The sequence below is a fragment of the Pipistrellus hanaki genome (assembly GCF_964339955.1).
Source record: "Pipistrellus hanaki genome assembly, chromosome: 5".
In the NCBI taxonomy this organism is placed as follows: domain Eukaryota; kingdom Metazoa; phylum Chordata; class Mammalia; order Chiroptera; family Vespertilionidae; genus Pipistrellus; species Pipistrellus hanaki.
This window is the reverse complement of record NC_140507.1, coordinates 57,917,766-57,941,158: the sequence shown is the minus strand read 5'-3', so window position 1 is coordinate 57,941,158 and position 23,393 is coordinate 57,917,766. Positions and strand designations below refer to the sequence as shown.

Sequence of the window (23,393 nt, the reverse complement as noted above, 5' to 3'; positions counted from 1 at the left end):
TATCCCATCACAATGTGGTTCGAAATATCCTCTTCCTCACCATCATAATCATCTTGATCATCATTTATTATTATTTTTGTACATATAATCATGTAAACACTTAATGAGCAGGTGAACAGTTAACTAAATTTTGCTCCCAAAACCAGACATTCATTGGTTGATTATAATAAAATTTAAGACCGTATGTTTATTCACTGCCCACTACATATCTTAATGTGAATATTGTCACTTATGATTTGACATGGCCAAAATATAGCTCCTGAGTGTTCTTCCAGTTACCACCAAAGAAATAAATCCAACCAACCAAGCAGGCAACAAACTTTTATGGTTCTCCAATCTTCCTTGCCTATCATAATTGACATTATCATCTATTCAGATATTGAGACCCCAAACCTATGAGTTATCTTTGGTTCTTCAGGTTGCCCCAAACGCTATATTCTTCAGCAAATCTTATTTGTTCTACCTTCCTTATCATGAATTCATGATCTCACCATCTCCATTATTACCACCCGGTCCAGCCTACCAGCATGTACTCTCTTGAACTATCCCAATTGACTCCCAGTGTTCCACTTATTTCTAAACTTGCCTTTCACACCATTTTTCACAGAGCAGCCTGACTTATCTTAGAAAATGTGACTTGGACTGTGTCATTTCTGTGCTTTTAAAACTCTCCAGTTAACTCTCCATTGATGTGGAGTAAAACCTACATTCCCTACAAAGCTATGCGTGAAATAGCTCAGACTTGCTCTTCTTACCTCACCTTGCACAACTTTTCTTACCTGCTCTACTTCTGCTGCCTTGGCCTCCCTTTAGTTTATTTAACAGACCAAGGTCTGAAGTCTTTCCTGTAGTTGTTTCTTTTGACCTGTGATCTTAGTCTGGCTGGCTCCTTGACTCTCAGATCCCAGGGATAGGAAGGTCTCCTGGCTGGCCAGTCCAAAGTAGCCACTCAGGGAGTTCTGTTGCGCCATATTATTTAAATTCTCCACCTAGCATTTACTATAATATTTTTGTTATTGTTGTTCATGTTTTTACTGATTATTTATTATGTCTCTCCCCATTGAACTGTAAGGCTTATAACAGTAGGGAAGTCATATGTTAGATTCAATACTCTGTCTGGAATATCTAGGATGTGTTAAAGTCATGAATGTGGAGAGCTAAATCAATAAAAAGTTTAAAAATACACATATAGGCAAATGCCATTAAGTTCAGAGTTAGTAAATAATTGTTTCACGTTGGGAAGATACCTCTTATCCCCCATGGCTAGATAAACCTAGATGACACTGAATATGGTATAAAGAATGAAGGCAGTAAGGAGCCTTGGACATCAACCACTGAATATTTACATTAGGATTAACATTGTTAACTATCAGAATTTTGTTATAATGAGTCATGGAATTCTTTAACATTTAAAATATGGAAATGGCTGTTATTAAGCAGCAAGCTTTCTGGTGTGAGCTGCTTTGGAATTTTGGATGATACCAAGTTTTAGACATTAAGACATTCTGTTTAGAAAGAATATTAATATGGATTATATTGAAGAGCAAACTATCTTTTTTTAATATCCTTCAGTGTAATTCAATGCCATAAACTTGGTAAAGGTACTTGTGTGTGTCCTTCCATGAGAATTTGAGCATCCAGCATTTTGAAAGTGATAGGCTTTTCTAAAAGCAATCATTGTCTTTCTGTACTTGTATCATGAAATTGCTGTTAAAATTAATCCTGTGTTAATTTTGGTTTATACAACATAATAAGTCATTACTAAAGAATTCTGAGTGATAATTTAAAGTTACATTGAAATCCAAGTTTCTCTTTAGGGTTTTTTTTTTTTTTTTTCAGACTAGTTGTTTAAAACATTAATGCTATAATTTATGCTATAGAAAGTTTGGAAACTATTCAAGTTATTATTTTTTTTCTATTTCATAAAGGATTCTGGATTCTAGTTTTAGCAGTGCCATAGCTAGTTCACCTTTCTGGACATAAGTTCCTAAAACTGTGAAATGAGGAGATTATGCTGATTGAATTCCTAAAAATCTCTCTAGGTCTCTATATAAAAACTTGCATTTGTATAATGCTTTATATTACTAGATTTCTTTCACATTTGTCCTCCATTTTCTTTTTTCAAATATATTTTATTGGTTTTAGAGAGGAAGGAAGAGGGAGAAAGAGATAGAAACATCATTGATGAGAGAGAATCATTGATTGGCTGCCTCTTGCACGCCCCCCACTGGGGATCGAGCCCTCAACCCAGCATATGTCTCTTGGTCAGAATCAAACCTGGGACCCTTCAGTCTGCAGGCTGACGCTCTATCCATTGAGCCAAACCAGCTAGGGCTTGTCCTCCATTCTTAAAACTATCTTGTGATAAGGTTAGTAGGACCAACCTTATTGTGTCTATTCTATAATGGTGAAAAAATTGAGCTGCAAGAAGTTAAAATGATTTTTTTTTTTTTATTATTCACACAGGTTGGAACTAGCCATGCATTCTTTATATAGTTTCTTATAATCTCTGACCTCCTAATGCTAATCTATGGTTAGGTACTTGGTCAAAATAAGTATTTTGTTAAGATACTTAATAAATTACCACTCTGTAATAACTTGAGTATTTGTATAATTTGACCCCCTGTTCCTTGGGAATTTGGTTAGGCACACACATTACTCATAGAAGGCCAAAACTAATTATTAAAGTATTGTAGGAATCAGTGACAGATAACTAATCACCTTTGTGGGACTTTAGGTAGATGGAATTTTTATATTTTGGAAATATAATAGTTTTACAGAAGCAAGTCAAGGATAGTGCAGTAGCATCAGAACGAAGTGGAATAATCTTTGCCAATCCCATATTAGAGTGTTCTCACCTGTAATGTGAGCTTACTTAATGTTGTAAGTTCTCACTTTTGCTGAAGGTGAGTTGAAGCTATGTAACTTCAAGGTTATGGTATTTAAACTGTTTCTATCTAAAGACATTTTCAAGTTATTAGTGCATGTGTGTGTGCGCACATTTGCGCAAGCACATATTATATGACCCAACAGATTATATTAAACCAGTCATAAGATTCCCTAAGTGTATATTAATGCTATTCTATTACCCTGATTTAACTTATGTAATTAATATGCATACACATATGCACTTAACGGAAAAGTTCAGAAAAAATAGTTGGCATTTGAGCTTAATAGAGTGATAGAATACTAAATATTGGTATAACTTTAGGAAGAATATGCTTTCTAAGAGAGTTGCTCAGTGATTATGTAAATAAATCTTTGCAGATGATTGAGAAGGTCATGACAAATACTGGAGCATTGGCAGAAGTGAGGGTATTAGGAAGGAGTCTTCTTATGAGGTAATTTGTGCTTGATTGTGTCTTAGTAATTCAAGCTTTCATTTGATGATACAGTGTCTAAGGTTTACCATTCTAAACAAAATAAACAAACAAAAAGGAAAGATGAAGGAAAAAGAAAAATGTGTAAGACTCCTTGCCATTTATGCAGTATATTTGCTGCTGGCCCTGGGCAGTGAGTGATGCACCACAAGTGTTTAGTAAATTCTCCCACTGTACCCTCCGGACAAGCTAAAGTGATGAAATTATCTGGTGTGCCAGGGTTGACAAAGAAAGCCCTTGAAAACAAATGCTAAATAGGCCTTGGAAATAAATGCTAAAATGAATATCTTTATCATTGAAGTAAAAGAAAAAACTGATATGCTAGACGTAGAATTAATAGCTATTAGTTTTGTTAGTAATTTAAGAAGGATAACATATATTTTGATTTGAAGATTATTGTCTAAGATGTAATACTCATCACGAGAAAAGTAGATGTGTGGAAGTGTTTTAATAAAATCTAGAAATGAACTATTAGAGATGAGATCTGAGCTATCTTAGAATTCGGGTAGTTTCCTGTGTGTGTGTGTTCACGCAAGATATAGAAAAGGATTAGTGTGAGATTTTCAGTAATAAAGCTATATAGCCAACGTACCCATAAATGATAACTTATAATAGACACAGCTTCACAGTTGAGTCATTACCTATGGTACATCCATCAAGACAAGCTATGATATCTACTTGACAGTGTCTTGATGCAAGTTGTAATAAACATCATTTTCTGTTTAAGTTATGTGAAATTACTCTTAAATGTGTATCAAAAAAAGTAATATATATTCATATTAAACATTTTTAGAAAAATGTTTTAAATTCATGATGCATGCATCGTTAATGCTCAAACCCATCCAAATAGCTTCCCATCTGATTCAGAATGAAGTCCAAAGTCATTACCACAGCCTTCTTCCATGATTTCACTGTAGAATATCTCTCTCTCCTCATTCCTTCTGGTCTTCTCAGAGCTTGTGCTGACCTCCTAGCTATTCCCAAAACATGCCAAGGCCACCCCTAATCGTTGGCTTTTGCTCTTGATGACCTTGCATATGAAATGCCTATTTCCCCGCTATGTATCTGCAGGGTTCAGCCAGTCACTCCATTAAAGTCTTTGTCAAATGTTAGCTTAACAGTGAGACTATCTCCACTCTATATCCCATATTCTACTATATTAATTTTCAAATTAATTATTTCTATGTGACATATTATTTGTTTAATGCTCTTCCCCCTTCCCTCCCCTCCCAACTTTGTACCGTCACACATAAATACTAAGACATAAAGTCTATGAAATTAAGGATTTTAATACATTCAAGCTTCTTCCTAGGGAAATTAAGTTTCATTAACTCATATTTTAAAAAAGACAACAGGATAAATTTCAATAGAAGTTTTTTGTTTTCTCAAGCAGTCAGTCTGTTTAATGAATGTTTCGGTACTCAAAAACATTTGACTAAGTTAGGTGGCTTCTACACTTAGTTTCCTATTTAACCTACTAAGCAGTACTTTTTGAGAACAAATAATTATTTGGAAGCCTTATATTTTCATCATAGAATATTTGGATCATGAAATTTGAGTGGATATTAGGGCTCTTCAACTCACAGGACACTGAACAACTTTGAATATATTTTATACTACGCTTTGGTTCATAAAATATTTAGTAATTATATTACTTTGGCTTAGTGATATACTAGACTTATCTCAATTTTACACAGACATGTATAAATATAACATATGCTTTATAAATACCTGAAATGTGCCGAAACCGGTTTGGCTCAGTGGATAGAGCATCGGTCTGCGGACTGAAAGGTCCCAGGTTCGATTCCGGTCAAGGGCATGTACATTGGTTGCGGGCACATCCCCAGTAGGGGGTGTGCAAGAGGCAGCTGGTTGATGTTTCTCTCTCATCGACGTTTCTAACTCTCTATCTCTCACCCTTCCTCTCTGTAAAAAATCAATAAAATATATTTTTTTAAAAATATATCTGAAATGTGATATATGTTATATGTAAAGTATGTGTATATATGCATTTGCATATATATGATGTGTGTGTGTCCAGTAAATATGGTATGATTAGAACTATCCTTTTAGAAAATAATTGAGAATTAAAACAATTTTCTCATCTCAGTATCGAATCTTAGATCACAACAATCTTCTTTAATCCTTGTCTAATGAAGTACATATCACTATTTGACCATTTATTTTCCTTTTATTATTTGTCTCCACCCACTAGTTATAAGATCCATGAGAAAGGGAGTTTCTCTAATTGATAAACTAGTATATGTCTGATTGAATCAGTAAAGGAACTCCAATGCTTATTTTATCCAAATTGCACACAGTACCATGAGATCAGTATGTTAATCTGAGTCCTACCTACCTTTCCCTAAGCAATTTAGAATTTCACTATGGAAGATTTTTCACAAATAGGTCACAAAAGTTATTACAATGATTGTATGAGTTAAGATAATGCTAGCTGTTGTACCAAATAAACAAAACACAAAATACATAGTTCTTCAAACACAATAAAAGTTTATACCATTTTTGCATAAAATCCAAAACTAGCACTTAGTCACTTAGTGGACAATGATTCAGGGATCCACGCCTCTCCATTTTGTAGCTCAGCTGCCTAACATTCAATGCAAATCTCTGTTGTCTTCCAACAGAGACTGTCTCAATAATAGGAGATAGGTCATAGCAGGTCTTGTTGGAAGCTTTTCATAAATGAAGTGTAGAAATGGCAGTTGTCACTTCAGTGTTTACACTCCAAAACCTTGAGCTTAATTATATTGACTCTAGAGGCCCAGTACATGAAATTCGTGCAAGGGTAGGGTCCCTACACCTGGTGGACAATCAGGGCTGATCTGTGGAGCAACTGATGGGGCAACCCTGACACCGCCCACTCATTGGCCCTGCTGCCGCTGGTTAGCTCCCTCTGCAGCGTGATGGAGGGGGAGGGGGAAGGCCCTGGCACCCACCTTGGCTGGCCTGGGGACTGTTGGCTGGGGGCAGCTCCTGGTTGTTGGTTGAGCGTCTGCCCCCTGGTGGTCAGTAGATGTCATAGTGACCAGTTGTTCTGCCATTCGATCAATATTAGGCTTTTATTATATAGGAAGTATGTAACAGTAAGGGAGGCTGGGAAATGTAGTCCAGCCCTGTTCCATGGAGAGGAGGACATTGGTGAAGAGCTAGCCACTCTCCTCTGTTTTGTGGTATTTTATTGTGTAGAGACTTGGGTATACTAGTACTTGCCTTTGGGCATAAGGTAGCTTTTATAATTTTTAAAGAATTCAAAAGTACTTGTGTGTTAATGTTTTTAATTCTGTGTGAGGCTTTCTTCCCAAACCAACTGTTTATTTTTTTGTTCAAAAAGAAAACACCTTTGGATCCTCCATGGATCCCATAGGAATCTTTTTTTCTTTGACTTTAACCACTTATTTCCCTAACTCCATATTCCCCTGAGCATTTGTGCAGCTGGGATAACTAAGCACAGTCCCTTTGGAGCTCATCAAAGTTGTTGTCCAATAGGTCATAGAGCTGCTTCTGGTATTGCCAGCAACTCCCTTACCTCCCCAGGGACAGCTACATCATAGTACCAATCTCGCTTGGTCCTGGAAAACAAGAGACTTAAGAACTCAAATTTTAGTATCATAAATTTTGCTAAAAATATATATATGTATGGTGTCCATTTTTGCTTTAGGAAATGAAGCTACTGTTATTATTAGTATGATGTTTCTATACAGTGCATACTGTTTAAATAAGGGAGAAGACATGTGCACAGATCGGGTTAGAATATAACCCCAGACAATCAATATCTAGAGTCAGGGTGCAAAGTAAAAAGGGGGTAGATGTTTGAGCCAGCTGTTTGAGTTTCCATTTCTTCAGCAGTTAGGTGCAGCATTTGGGCTCTTTATAAGTAGTAGGACAAACAGATGTCAAATATTCAGCACATTGCTTGTTACATAGTACTTGTCCCCCAAATAATGGCAGTAATTATTACTAACATATAGAGAAAATGCACAAAAGCATTTAGAATTTAAATAGATGAAATGCTACCCAGAAGATGATTTTTAAATTACCTGACTCAGTGCCAACAGTTGCCATGTATTTTATTGAAAATTTCTTGGACTGACTGATTCAAAATTTTTTTGGAATCCCTTGGAGAACTGTGTGCTTTTCAGATCAGTGGTTATTGATGGCCGCAAATAAATTGAAAAGGAAAAAGGGATTATGTGCTGTGTGTGTTTGGGGTGAGATGGAGTAGCTGTCATTTGAAAACCATCATAAAACTGTGTTTCTTAACAGGAAACAGGACATTTCATTTGGCCATGTGTACATGATCATTAATCAATGACCTCAATATTTCTGTGGAAAATTGTATAAAGTTTGTTTTATTTTAGGTTCCATGTAAATATTTTTATTTTGAAAAAACACACAACTGTTTTTCAGATGACTAACTTTCACTGGTTCCGATATTTAATTATAAAACTGCTCTCACTATGCCAGGTGTCTTTCCGTGGGGTGATAAAATTAGTTGATTAGTTTATATTGTAACTATTGGGTCGGCAACTAAGTAATTGCGGGTTTCACACATATATGGCTTCAGTTGAATTTTTAGGTTTGCAGAAGTAGTACAAATGTAAAACACATTTTGTATTTGATAGTTGGCTATTCAGCTGTTAATCAGTAAAAAAAGTTTTTTGATCTGTTTTGTAGTTTTTGTTTGGCGTTCGTTGAAAAATGGAAAATCAAAAGGAACATTTTCGTCATATTTTGCTTTTTTATTTCCGCAAGGGAAAAACACATCACAAGCTCATAAAAAGTTATGTGCTGTTTATGGTGACGAAGCCTTAAAAGAACGGCAGTGTCAAAATTGGTTTGCCAAATTTCGTTCTGGTGATTTTTCACTCAAAGATGAAAGACGCTCTGGTCGTCCAGTTGAAGTTGATGACGCCCTAATCAAAGCAATAATCAATTCAGACTGTCACAGTACAACACGTGAGATTGCAGAGAAGCTTCATGTATCACATACATGCATTGAAAATCACTTAAAACAACTTGGCTATGTTCAAAAACTCGATACATGGGTTCCTCACGAACTGAAAGAATCACAGTTAACGCAACGCATTAGCAGCTGCGATTTGCTAAAGAAACGTAATGAAAATGATCCATTTTTAAAACGACTGATAACTGGCGATGAAAAATGAGTTGTTTACAACAATATCAAGCGGAAAAGATTGTGGAGCAGGCCAGGTGAACCAACTCAAACAACATCAAAAGCTGATATTCATCAAAAGAAGGTTTTGTTATCAGTTTGGTGGGATTACAAAGGAATTGTCTACTTTGAACTCTTACCACCCAACCGAACGATCAATTCTGATGTCTACATTGAACAACTAATGAAATTAAACAATGCAGTTGAAGAAAAGTGGCCCGAATTGACAAATCGAAAAGGTGTTGTATTCCATCATGACAATGCAAGGCCACACACATCTTTGGTCACTCGGCAAAAATTAATGGAGCTTGGTTGGGATGTTTTGCCACATCCACCATATAGTCCTGACCTTGCACCATCTGATTACTTTTTGTTTCGATCTTTACAAAACTCCTTGAATGGTAAAAATTTCAATAATGATGATGATGTCAAATCGTACCTGATTCAGTTTTTTGCTAATAAAAACCAGAAGTTTTTTGAACGTGGGATTATGATGCTGCCTGAAAGATGGCAAAAGGTCATTGATCAAAATGGGCAATACATTAAAGAATAAAGTTATTTAGTTCCATGAAAAAATTGTCTTTGATTTTCTTTAAAAAATCCGCAATTACTTAGCTGCCGACCCAATAGCTCCGTGTATGTGTGTGCATAATTTATCTTTCTATTTTATATTTAAAAAATACTCTGCAATAAGGAACATAAAGCAGAAATGACCTCAAGCAATGCTAGCTTGGAATGCGGGTCACATGATGGAACGAGTATAAAGAAGTTTTATGGTTTCCACGGATTTAATGATGCTTCCTGGATTTGTGACCTCAACATTGCCAGTACAGAATATTGCTGTAACTTCTCAAGGATTAGTTCATAAAGGAAATAGTAGGTGGTTTTGTAAAAAAATCTGCAAGACAGATGCAAAATTGTCTTTACTGATGTTGCACAGTATCATATCAATTAAAAAAAAATGATGTATCTCTAATAATTGAGAAAGAATGAACACATGTGGACGCCTCTAAAAGTGGCTTCATGATGTCAAAACACATTGATGTTGGTGATGCGAATTATAGTTTTAATTAACTTGTTTTATTAAGTTAATACTTGACATTCGTGTAAGCAGCTATATTAATACATTGATATAAACAGCCTTTTGACCATTTCATCAATACCCATGAGACTTTTCAAGTAAACTAGTAGATTAGTAAATGTGTTACAATTGCATGCTTATGTATGTGTGTTTTGGAGCCGGACATCCAGGGTTGGAAGCTAGCTCTGCCACCTTTTGGCTGCATGGTCTCCGTGCAAATCACTGAACTTTTCTGTCTTAGTTCCCTCCTGTCCAAAATGGACATAATAGTACCTACTTGATATGATTGTTATAAGAATTAAATGACCTATTATATCCACAGGTGCTTAGAACAGAGCCTGGCATATTAACGTATACAGGTGATCTTATGTCCTGCTCTTTGAGAAAAATCGATCATAGCTTTACAGTTTGGAATATATGGTACTTAAATAAGATCATACACTTTCTCATCATACTAAATGAATCTGCTTTTCTGTTTTAAGTAACATTTGTGTTGATTTCCTTCTAGTCAGTGCTTTCTTTATAGAAAAGGCCTTCTAACACTGCTTTCTTGAAAACATCAATTTTTTTTAACTGATAACCTTTCAATCAATTTATTAGTTCTGATTGTGTATTTTCCTCAACTGTAGGCTTGGGTGTTCTGTGTATATTCAAATATCCCCATTTCGTAAATGTAGGAATTAAATTTTAGATGCATTATAATTTGTCTAACCATATCTGTAAACCACACCTAATAGCCAATAAAGTTTGATTTATTTATTTGTTACTAACCCTAAAAAATACTATGAGGGTGACCTTTTTGCCCTGGGGAGAAGGCTAGGTCACTACCACATTTTAGTAGCTATTTCTGACACATAAAGGACTATGGACAGAAAGTCCTGTGCAAAATTCATGTAGATGACCTATATCTTAATATCAAATCATCTCTGTTACAGTTCCATCTAAAAATTTTTTTAAAATATTCTTTTATTGATTTCAGAGAGGAAAGGAGAGGGAGAGAGAAAAGCATCAATGATGAGAGAAAAATTATTCATCGAGAGAAAAATCATTGATTGGCTGCCTCCTGCACACCCCGCATTGGGGATTGATCCTGCAACCTGGGCATATGGCCAGACTGGGAATCGAACCATGACCTCCTGGTTCATAGGTTGATGCTCAACCACTGAGCCATGCCAGCTGAGCTAAAACATTATTTTTAAGGTACGAAAGTAGCAGGGAATTTTTGAAGTGAAACATGCTCACACTTGCACTTTCTACCTGCACAGGGATGTTGCTGTTCAGACGGTCCTCCAACAGCAGGTGTGCCCAGGATGGCTAGAATGAACAGCTGTGGTTAAACCACATCTAGCTGGCAGCATATGCCTGGGCCTAGTAAATGACTATTTTGGAAACTTTTGCAGTAAAACATGATAAGTCTGCACAGAAAAGCAAAACTCCCCAAGGTGTTACCACTTTGAGAGTAGTCTTAGCTATGAAAATTTCAGATTTATCAAAGAAATTGCATTCTGAGCATATCAGGAAAATGAGGTTGTTTACTTTGGAAATTTACAGTTCTTCTAAACAATGAGCTCCTCCATATAAATATATGATTTATTTAAAATGTGGGAGGGATGTATATAAATAAACTGATATAAATATTGTGTTAGGTATGACAGTGTCAAAAATATATTAGTTTTTGCCCTCATTGGTTTGGCTCAGTGATTAGTGTCGGCCCTCGGACTAAGGATTGCGGGTTTGATTCCAGTAACCAATTGATATCTCTCTCTCACATCAATGTTTCTCTCTGTCTCTCCCCATCCCTTCTAGTCTCTCTAAAAATCAATGGAAAAACTATCCTTGGGTGATAATTAACAAAAATAAGTTAGGTGTGTTGTTGTTTTTTTCCATCAAATTTGAAAAAGATTTTATATAAGATGACTGGACAAATGACGGGGAATGAAAAAGAAGAGAAAGTCATCTATAAGGTCATTTCTATAGGTTTTAATGATTAATCATTTGGTCGTTATATTTATTTTATGGAAGAAACTAAGGTGCAAAAAAGTTAACTTGCTCATGGTTAATTTGACTTAGGAGGAAGTTGGCCAGAAGATAACTCCATATATGTCCAAAATGAGGCGTATGTCTTTTGAGGCTGGCAGGAAGCTGGGAAAGTGTTAAATTCTTTAAAAAATTGTTGTTAATTATGGCCAAAACCGGTTTGGCTCAGTGGATAGAGCGTCGGCCTGCGGACTGAAAGGTCCTGGGTTCGATTCCAGTCAAGGGCATGTACCTTGGTTGTGGGCACATCCCCAGTGGCGGGTGTGCAGGAGGCAGCTGATTAATGATTCTCTCTCATCGATGTTTCTAACTCTCTATCCCTCTCTTTTCCTCTCTGTAAAAAATCAATAAAATATATTTTAAAAAATAAAATAAAATTAAAAAATTGTTAATTATGGCAGGTTTCTTTAGTAGATATAAAGCAAGCTTTTATAGAACCATTTTTATAAAGCTTAGTCATATCAACATTTTTAAATGTATACGTGAATTTTAATGAGAAATATTATTAGATTTCTCAGTTTATTAAGTTATCTCATGACACTTTTGGCAAAACTTTTGTTTCTTGCCTTTATATATATTTATACACAAAAGAAACTGTATGTAGTGCAAAAATCTTTCTCTCTGCTTTATGGAACACTGATGAATGCAGTCTTCAAGGAAGAGTATTTGATCTAGAGGATATCTTAAGAAGGTATAAGGGAAACATACATTATTTCTGATGAATAGCATTCAGGAGTTCAAATACTTACTTTGTCTGGTGTTTTTTGTTTTTGTGGTTTTGGTTTTTTTGTGGTTTTGGTGGGGTTGTTTTGTTTTGTTTTGTTTTGTTTTTTGTCTGGTGTACTTAAAGAAATATTTTGATTTAAATAAAGGTTGACCATCCTATGTAATAAAAGGCTAACATGCATATAAATTGAACGGCAGAACAACTGGTCACTATGATGTGCACTGACCACCAGGGGCAGACACTCAACACAGGAGCTGCCCCCTGGTGGTCATTGCACTCCCACAGGGTGAGTGCCACTCAGCCAGTAGCTGTGGGCCCTGGCAGGAGCCTCCCCTGTCTTCACAGCAGCACTAAGTTGGATATTCCCCCAAGGGCTCCTAGACGACAAGAGGACGGAGACTGGGCTGAGGCTCCCCCCACCACTACCAAGTGCACAAATTTTGTGCACCAGATCTCTTGTATTATTTATAAAATGTTTTTGTTTTTTTTTAATGAGCTGCTAAATAAAAGTCCTGCCTTTTCAAGCTATCTGTAGGAATAGCTCAATGTCAGAACTAAAAGTATCTACAAAGATCAGTAGTAAAGGCAAAAGTGGTGTGTGTGTGTGTGTGTGTGTGTGTGTGTGTACACTCAGAGAGAAAGAAAATGTGAACTTTTAAAATATAACTTGCGTTCTGAAATGGGAAAGAAAATAGTGTCTGTGGCTGGGTGACTTTGACCTAAACTTCTTTCTGGGAGTAACTCAATAACCCACTGGCATCTAGTCTGAGATTCCAGCTACAGGAATTCTGGAGCTGGAAAGGACCAGTGTCTTACACAGAGTCTAGCAAATGATAATTTATAGCTAACATGCTTCTGTGGTGATTCCTGCGTGTCAGGCCGCCAAGTGCTTAGGCTCAGTCATTCATTGAATCCTCACAACACAGGTTTTCAATAAATGATGAGTGAATGGAAAATGTAGGAGACTGTATTTTCATTAACACCTCAAAGAAAAGTAGAAAATTTCTTGCAGAGCTTGAAAACATGAGTATAATGTGATGATATGGGGAAAAGAATGTTCATTTGGGTAAATTCTTAGTTTTTAATCATCAAGTGTGGTATTTAATTTACCTTAGGTAGTGTTCATCAGTGTTAACTGCCAGGGATGATTGGTTAGATTCCAACAATCCTCCCAAACCTTGTGAGTTTTGTTGTAACTATTTCTCAAAATAAAGTGATTCTAAGGTTAGTTGAGAAATTTTTCAGTTAAATAAATTTCAACTAATGGTGGCAGTATTTTTTTGTTTTGTTTTTAACTATTTTTCAGCATTGTGGTAATAATGCACTATGGAACATGAAACATATTTCTATTACATGTCCAATAACATACAGACTCTTTCCCATTGAGCTTGAAAACATGACCTTAAAATCTTTGGGGGGAGAAGGGCAACCAGGCTAGTCTCTACTACCAGTTCAACAAAGTATTTACTTGTAGGGGGCTGTTTCTCTGTTTTCCGGGACCCGCAGGGAAAACGACAGGTACCTGAGTGGAGGAGCTGGGGATTAAGAAATTAAAGAAGAAGAAAAAGAAAGAGATCAAGAGGCAGAAATAGATTCATCAAGCTCGGACCCGGGTTGGGGGCTGCCACTCTGATGGAGAGACAGTCAAAGAACCACCACAGACAACACAGCGCATTTATTGATTTCCAGAGGGGGGGTTAAGGTCATAGAAGTTTTGGGTGTGCCCAGGTCCTATTCATTCCCTCATTCCTGGGATTTAGCATATCAAGACCGGGGTTAGTCAAGGACCTATTCATTCCTCATTCCAAGCACATGGATAAAGATAAGAAATCTGTACTGATTAAGGTCTCTGACTTTTGGGGGGGTGGGGGAGGACGGACTCAGCTGGCATTAATTTAAAGGTCATCCATGTGCATTCCCAAGGGGGCCCTCTACATTTACTGAGTGGTATCAGAAACATCAAGGCATCCACACTCGTTGTACTTCTGTTCAAAATAGAGTTTATTGATTAGCTAATAATTTTATAAATGCTAATCATTAATAAATCAAAGATTATCAAATGCCTGTTCGTATATGACTTACATCTTTTGTGTAGTATTTTTTGGTAAATTTTACTCAGACCATCAGTTACTGCCTCCCTAGGTTCTGTTATCGTATTGCCCCCAGGTTTACACATGGGTGCTTGTGCTAGCGTTTGCCCCTGACTCCCAGTCCCTATGCAGCTCATTTGCCTCTTAGACCCAATTTCCCTAGGCACGGGTTCCATGCCATCTCTTTTCCATTAGTGTTGTGGCTGGGCCACGTCAGTGCATGTCAGGCTCTTTCCCCTAATGGAACAACTTCCAAGTTCCCCCTTTCAGTAACCTTGGCCGATGTGTACTGTCAATAAAATTTAATAATGATACTGTTATTCCAACTTATGGGCAATTTTTTAAGCTTTTGTAAACATAGCATCTGCTTACTCTAAGTTTAATGTAGTATCGTTTCAAAAAACATAGGAGGTTATTGGGGAAATAAAATCCATGTTTGAAAAATTGATTTTTTTCCCCTCTTGTGCATAAAACCTATTTCAATGACTTTTTGGATAGTAAAAATTACATTTGGAATTAGGAAAGCCTTATTCACCTTGATATTCCCTGTTCTTAACAAAGTGTCTGACATAGCAGGTACTTAGTAAGTATTTATAAAATTAGAATTGAAATCTTAACAGTGAAAATATTTCTTCTTTTAAGCAGTCTTTACAGTTCTTAGCTTAACATAGCTATAATTCTGGTATTTGTGGTTGGAAATAGGCATAGAGACATAGATTGTGGTCTATATAAAAGGCTGGATCCATGTCCCTCTATTAGATTTAGAGCTCTTCTAACTGCTATTGCCTTTCATGGAGGGAATTCTTAGGACAGATGAGTGGCTGATGGGTACTTAACAGAAGAGTCCTATGAGACTTGAATAAATACTTATTTAGTGACTGAAAATTCATTAGATAGTTATATTTTCATTTGATGTATTTAAGTTAATTTTTGAAAATCATACCATGTGGCACATATCTACCTGACTCATGTCTATAAAAGATAATCAGTAGAAAGCATTTTGGTGTTCAGTAATTGCATGTATCGATTGATGCTTTTTAAAATCATTGAGCCATTGAGTAATGTTCCCCAGTTGGCCTTCTGCAGTGAGTGGCTGGATTAAATGCAAATGTAGGTAGAAAGATGAAGGCTTTATGTCCTGGCTTTGAACACATTGTTTTAATATCTGATATTTATTACTGACCTACATGTAAAATCGTAATCATTAATGCATCTCTGCAAATTTCTATTTTTGAATATTCCTGTAGAAATCCTGCAAATATTTCACTAGCCCACATTGTGAATAAAACATATACATTCTTAATTTAGAGATATATGCCTACCTATTCCTTATAGGGAAATTGTTATTCTCCTAAACTTTATCTGACATTTTACAACATCTTTAATTATTTAATTTTTTTTTTTTTAAAAACACTCTTAGTGATATACATCATGTTTGTAATGATTTCACACTTTTCAAAAAATGTCTTACTTCTCTGAGCTTCTCCAACAAATGTGTTTTTATCCATTTACTTGGCATATCATCTTATGTCCCCAAATAAATTCATATTTAAATCTTTCCTTTGGATACCTTGTCTCTCATGAAGTTCAGAAATACTCTGTATAGACTATACGAACTGTTACTATCTTAATCTGCTTATTGGGTCGTGTCTGAATGATTATGGGATGTAAATACATTTTGCCTCTTTGTTTGGGACTTGGAGGTGTCCAACCCATTGGTCATTGTTGTAAACCCGAATCACCTCCCTAGTATGGTTTATTCTGAACTATGGAATGACATTGTATTTTTTGAGGGGGGAGAAGAGATGAGGTCAAATGAAAAAAGGGAATGTTGTTATTTTATTTTGACAATTCATTTGTATATTTATTATTATTCAACAGCTAAATAGGACCAATATGCAGGCAGGAAAGAGAATGTTATTAGGATAGCATGATGTTAAAGTTAGCATATATTTTGAAATGCCATATGTATTCTTGGCCAGTAGTATTATAAGTGTGGTATCATAGATAGCATTTTTTTTTTAATTCAAAAGAATTGGTAATAATGTATAAGAGCACAAGATACTTAAGGGTAGTATTTTCTTAGTGTCTCATTCACTGACTAGCACATAATAAGAGGAAGAGGACTCTGTAAATATTTGCTCATTAGGCAAATGTATGAGTGTTTTCAGTGCGTTTTCTCAGTTTTATGGGAGAGTGGTGGAAACACTTGAGGGATGCTTAGTGAATCTGATCAGCATTTATTTATGGTTTAAACATGAACAAGTAGAAAATTGATATTTATGTGTGTTTGTATAGATAAGTAAATGTTGTCTATAATTTATTCACTTCTACGTTCTTTGAGAGCATTCTTTTCTGACTTATCCATGGAGACTAGCAGTTACTTCTTTAATAATATACTTCATCAATTCTAAGATGCTTCATTTTTTAAATCTTCAAATATTTTGGGGGGCTATAAAAAAAAAAAAACCTTCAGTCTTTTTTCTTATTTAAGCCTTCTCTTGTCACAAAGTTGCATTTGTGATGGCTAACAAGTAGTAGTAGTTGTAGTAGTAGTAGAAGTAGTAGTAGTAGTAGTAGACTAATTTGCTCTTGGTGTGTAATTTGTCATTTTTATTTTAATTGAATTAAATGCTTACCTGACTTCATCTAAAATCACCACACCCACCTATTCACACGTTGAATTTGGAATTATTTGAGGTTCATTGCCTGCCAATGAACTTTCAAATTTTCTTTTATGATTTTTGGTAAATAAGACAATCTTCAGTAGTTTCTGAATTTTAAAAAATGAAGAATCTTTCCTAAATAATGTACAGTATAATATCACTTTTAAATGAATTTTTGGAATTCTTGATTCAAATTGTAATACTAGTTTTTTTCTGCTCCTTCCATAGCTTCCTGCAGATTTCACAAAACTCCATCTTACTGATAGCCTCCACCCACAGGTGACCCACGTTTCTTCTAGCCACTCAGGATGTAGTATCACTAGTGATTCTGGAAGCAGCAGTCTTTCTGATATCTACCAGGTAAGAAGGTGTTTTTCTTGTCATTTCCTTCATTTTCATGCATTCTAAGGAGCTTTATGATTACCCTAGTATGGTTTATTTGATAGAACCTACAAAATAACTATATGTGTACATATTGTGTGCATCCACAGACATAAAGTGTTAATGTTTATGCTTCACACAGACATACAGTATAGTATGTTGTACAATAGTTTGTTTTAAGAAGTAGAACTACTATCTAATTGTATTTGTCGCTGCTATTACCAGTTATTAGAATTTTTAATGGAATTGTTACAGTGGAAATCTTTGTATTAATATTGACTTTATTAAGAGGAATCTTGACTTTAAATATTAATTTGAGTATAGGTGTATTAGGTTTGTGACTTTTTATACTAAAATTGTAAGGGATAACTGCATAATTATGCTCTGATAGTGAGTTTTTCTTATTGAAGTCTTGGGAATGACAAAAAAAAGAAGAGATTATTAAGATTAGATCATTGTTTTTCTTACTTATGGATGTAGTTACATGTTCAAAATAAATTTTTATGATCCCAATGAATAGAAAAGGAACTGGAACTATGTAATTTAAAAAAATATATTTTAAAAGCAAAATAATTTAAATTTTATTTAATTGTTAATTAATTGAGTTAGAAAATGCAAATTTAGGAAAAGTGACTGAAATATACACACACAAAAAAAGCCCTTTTGGTGGGGTCTTTATATCTTGCTAATATGGAATTTTGGATTGTTTGAAACAAAAAGAAAATAATACATACTTTACAAAGTATGGTGCTTGGCTTCTTAGGAATTGTGATATAAGACTGATTAAAGTACTTTTTTAAAGAAACATAGTTTTTAGGGTCATTGATGTAATTAGGCAATGCTAAGTCTCTATTTAAAAAACAAAACAAAACACCAAAAGTAACTCAACAATTAGAATACCATTAGGGCAAAAAATTTTTAAGTCCTAAATTGAATAGATCTTAGAAAATTAATATTCTTTTAAGGAGATAATGCCTTAGGTACACACTTTTCTATAATTCTAGGGTATTATAGAAAGCTTACAAATGCAATTATTTGAAGTTTCTTGACTGATTAAAAATTTCTCTTATTTTGCAATAAAATATATAACTAACCTGGCTCTTCAAAGTAACTTTTCAAATTTTCACTTTAGTGAATTGTTAGCTTGTATTTAAATCTTTAGGAAGTAATCCCATTTTCAAATGTTAGAGTGGGAAAAGGTGGGGGATCAGGGTAAATTTACTCTCTCTCCCACCCCTACCCTCATATTACCTATTTTTAGAAGTTTATATATTTTAACAGTTATTCAGGAGTGTCACTAAAGTTTTAATAATGAAAACAGTATAAGTAAAAGCTGTACTTTATATTAATTGTCTTCTAAACTTAGAGATGATTATACATTTTAAGTACCTATAGTGGGTAACATCTTGAGGTTGTAGAAGTTACCACAGCTTTCTTCACATATATACGAAAAAGATTGTAAATTTATTTTAAAAAAACAAAAAGAAGAAGAAGTAAGATGTGTATATAATTTATTAAGACACATTTGGAGGGGAATGCTTGTTTTATGTGCTCTTAACCTTGAGTAGGCTGGGGCAATACCATAAGGAAAATGTTGATGGCACTTCTGCTATACTGAGCTACCACCAGAATGTCTCAGTATCCAGAATGTGGGTGAGAACTCCAGATTGCCTTAATCTGGTTGGAACTTGCAGCCTGCAGTCTGACTTTATCTTGGGGTGTAAATGGAAAAGAGAATCCCCATGTATTTGATTCATTACAGTTGAGTTTATAGGCTATTCATTTCAAACTTGATGGCAGGTATGTGTCGCCTGTAAGATTATATATCCTTCATAAGGATATAAATCCATAGATGTAGATTTAGTTGTTGACTATTCACAAGTAAACATTGAATAGAGATCCCAATAGACCCCATCTATCATCTTTAAGTTATAAATTCTAAAGCTGAGAAGAAACCTGACAAATGCGCCTGGCTTAGTAACCAGTCTTGTATTTGAATTCTCTACTACTTTCCTGTCAATCAAGCATCCAGTTGATTCTTGAACAATTCCAGAGGTGGGCAGCTTTCTCTAATGGCAGCCCATTTAATCTTTGTACAGTTCTGACTTAGGAGAAAGCTGTCACGTTAAAGCGAGTATGAATGTTCATGAGATGGACACAGAGAGGCTGAAATTGAATGCTGTGTACAAGAGAGGAAAGTGGAGAATAATTTTTCTGAGAGGTTGGGAGGAGGAGAATTCAAGAGCACAGTGGAATAACTAGCTATAAGAAAAGAAACCCTCCTTTGTTTTAAAAGGGACATACCATGGTGGCTTTGGAGTGGGAAGTTTGGAAAGAGGTTCAGTCTGATGGCTTTTGTTATTCTCTTGGAGAATTGAGCTCATTTGTTGGGGTGAGAGGTTTGGCTGATAGAGAGATTTAAGGGGAGAGAAGTTTTGAAATAGTAGTTTTAGAGAGTAGGCAAGCAAATTGACCAGGGCACTGCAGCTCAATGGAGTTGGTGCCGTTAAAGACAGAACGAATTTCCTCTGCCCTTTTAAGTAATTTTCTCCACACAAAGAAAGCAAAGATTTGGCTTCACTCGTGACTGACGTTTTGTTAGATGAGTGCAATGCGAAGACGGATGGAGCAACATGCCAGGCTCTTCCTAGCTGCAGAGCTTTGTTTTTGCCTTCTGACTGGCATGATTTCTCCTAACGTGATCCTTTTCTTTTTGTCTTCTTTTTTAAGTACTATTTTTTCAGTGGGTTTTAAAAAAATGTAATTCCCCTTTAAAAAGCAGGTCCTATATTTTGGTTCCTTCCTGGCTAGTTCTTTTATTTAGATTTTTAATTGAAAGTATTACTACTTTCTGTCTTCCTACAAGAATGACAGCCTCAAGAAGTCAAGACTTCTCTGTTTGTCTCTGTTTTCTCTCTAGGTAGGGGTGTCGAACTCAATCAGAGAAGGGGCCAAAATCTAAAATCCAGCCTAAATCGCGGGCCGAATGGTTTACTGAACAGTCATAAACTGACAATGTCATAAACTGACAGCGGAGTGCAGTGATGACAGCGCGGTGCGGGCCACATTGCAAGGCCTGGCGGGCTGGATTTGGCCCGCGGGCCTTGTGTTTGACACATGTGCTCTAGAGCCTAGTATATTGCCAGAAAATCATGGCCATGCAGGGCAGATGCGTTTAATGAATGTGACTGAAATATTAAACTAGGAAATATTAACTGAAGGTGTGAGAACTAGAGATAGGAAGTAATAGAGTCTTGAAGATCATGCTTCAGTTTTTTAAAGCAAGGTGACCTTGAAAGCAGGTGGAAGCAGATAGAAGATGGATGGAAGCAAAACAAGTAGGAGGCTGTTGGTAATAGAAAGCAGAAATGGCTTAGTTGGTGATATGAGACAAAACAGTTTTCAGTCTTGATAAGGTCCTGGCTAAATGGTGTGATTAGCAGAGCAGTGACTTAGGTGGACTGGAAATAGTTGTACAGAAGTAGATCAATAGAACAGAGAGTTCAAGCAAAACAGAACTTGTGTGTAAGGATTGTAATATTAGAGGAAACCTCGCAAATCAATGAAAAAAGTTGTGGATTTTTCAATAAATGGTCTTTGGGGTGGAGGGGTCATTTTATAATCTCACTTTATACCATAATTAAGATTAAATTCCAAGAATTATCAAATTCTTATGGTATAATGAATGCTCAAAAAAATAATAATTATAAGATCAAGTGAGACCTGTAAAGTTAGACTATAACTTACTTATGCAAAATATTAAGAAAAATACTCAGCACATAATATAACAATATTCAAAGGGCAAGTGTAGGTAATTTGCAGAAGAGATTATGCAAGTATCTATACCTTCAAATATTAATAATTGAGTATATGAGGCTGTAAATATGAAACTTTTTTTCTATCAAATTAGCAACTTTCTTATAATAAATATTTACAGATAGACATTCTTATACCTATTAGGATCATAAATTTTTTTAAAGAAACCTAACAATTTACATTAAGAGCTTTAAAGAATTATTTTCTTTTAGGTATACACATTTTTTAAACCCTATATTAAAATAAAAATGTTGGTAGTATAGATTAGGAACAGTATAAATTATGATACACAAACTAGATTAATGCAAGCATTATATTTATTTTGAAATGTATTTTCATACTTTGTACGTACTGGTTTTGTCTGCTGTTTCTACTCACTTTGGTCTCAGTTAAATTAGTATCAGCACTAGCATTCACTCTAACTTTGAAGCTTAAATATATATCTAGCCTAAATTTAGGTACTGTTTGAGTTAAATATGAATGTTTGAAATTCTGCACAAAATTTATTTAAATCAAGAATTCTATTAAACAACCCTCTTAAACATGGGTATCCATGTGTGGGATATTTAATAAGCAAAAAGTTTTTTCACAAATGATTTTTAAGTACTTAATGTAAAACTTGTATAGTAGTTTTTATTTTTCTTTAATTCTCACCAGAATACATGCTGGGAGAGAGAGGAACATTGTTGTGATAGAGAAACACCCATCGGTTGCCTTTTTAGACGTCATCCATAAGGTGCCAATAGCACCAATGCTGGCTTAGATTCTGTGCTCGCAGCCTTGGCATACTGTACCACAACAAGCTCTACTCCATTTTCATTCTAGAATTAAGAAACCATTCTGTGGATTCTGAATTTAAATTAGGCGATTTGTTTCTGAGTGTGCCACAATTGGTTCTCTCTGCCTCGGCCATGGCCTTATTGCTTTCCCAACTGGAGTACCTCTGCTCATGTTTGTTAAGTGGTATTTATGAAGGCCTTGCTTGCAGAGCTGTCCTACAGACATTTTCAATTGTCCTATGTTCATTAGATACTCAGTCTTCAATTATTTTCCCCCTGGGTTTTTCCTTTAATGTACATATGTACTTTAGTTCAGGAAATGGTACCTAACAAAGTGAAAATGTGATTAAAATTCTTTTTGTCAAACTTTAGAAAATGTTAACATGAGCTTAAGTCATTCTCTCTTTTAAAAATGAAGTGAAAACATGAACTTTTTTTTCCCCCTTTATGTTTTAACTATCATAAGATAGCTTGGATAAGAAATAAAAATATAGAGAAAGTTATTAATCCCAACAAAAAATTTAATAGGGAATAAAATCACTCATTTTGTTGAAATAATTATTTTACATAGTGCTGGGTATATAACTACTTGATGTTGATACGTGTGACTTTGTTACAGAAAAATTGATATAATAAACATTTTAATATTTTAAACTAGATTTGTTCTTGTTTCTTTTGGATACAAAAGATTTACTTAAATATTGGTGTGTTTTTTTGCTCTGTGTTAAGGCCACAGAAAGTGAGGCTGGTGATATGGACCTGAGTGGGTTGCCAGAAACAGCCGTGGATTCTGAGGACGACGACGATGAAGAAGACATTGAGAGGGCATCGGATCCTCTGATGAGCAGGGACATTGTGCGAGACTGCCTGGAGAAGGACCCCATTGACAGGACAGACGATGACATTGGTAAGTTTGGATGAGAACACGAATCTGAGAGCAATTCAAAGTCTTTAGAAGTAAAAGTATCCAATAGAACAAAACCCAAGAATAGCAGGCTTGAAAAGCCATTAATTTTATCAGTTTCCTTGTGTAAACAGTAGCATTTCTTAGAAACGTATTTTTGCAATCAATTTTGCTCAGTCAATTTCTTTAAGAATCTACAAATAAAACAAACTTCCCACCTAAGCCTTTTCTTAGCTTACTATATGACCAAAAAAAAAAAAAAAAAAAAAAAAAATTAAAGGTATTGCAAATAACATTACTTCTATTAGTTTTCTTGTGGACACTGTTCCTCATAAGCT

General features: G+C 35.2%; 1 protein-coding gene across 12 annotated transcripts in view; it reads left to right on the top strand.

Moving 5' to 3' along the window:
- Positions 1 to 23,393, top strand: part of RAPGEF2 (Rap guanine nucleotide exchange factor 2) — a 229,467-nt gene that overhangs the window by 166,605 nt on the left and 39,469 nt on the right. For all 12 annotated transcript variants that reach the window (XM_084884153.1, XM_084884156.1, XM_084884149.1 and 9 more), the window contains 2 exons: positions 17,404 to 17,535; positions 22,881 to 23,058. In XM_084884153.1, the coding sequence (XP_084740279.1) occupies positions 17,404 to 17,535; positions 22,881 to 23,058 (310 nt within the window). The remainder of the gene's footprint in view (positions 1 to 17,403; positions 17,536 to 22,880; positions 23,059 to 23,393) is intronic.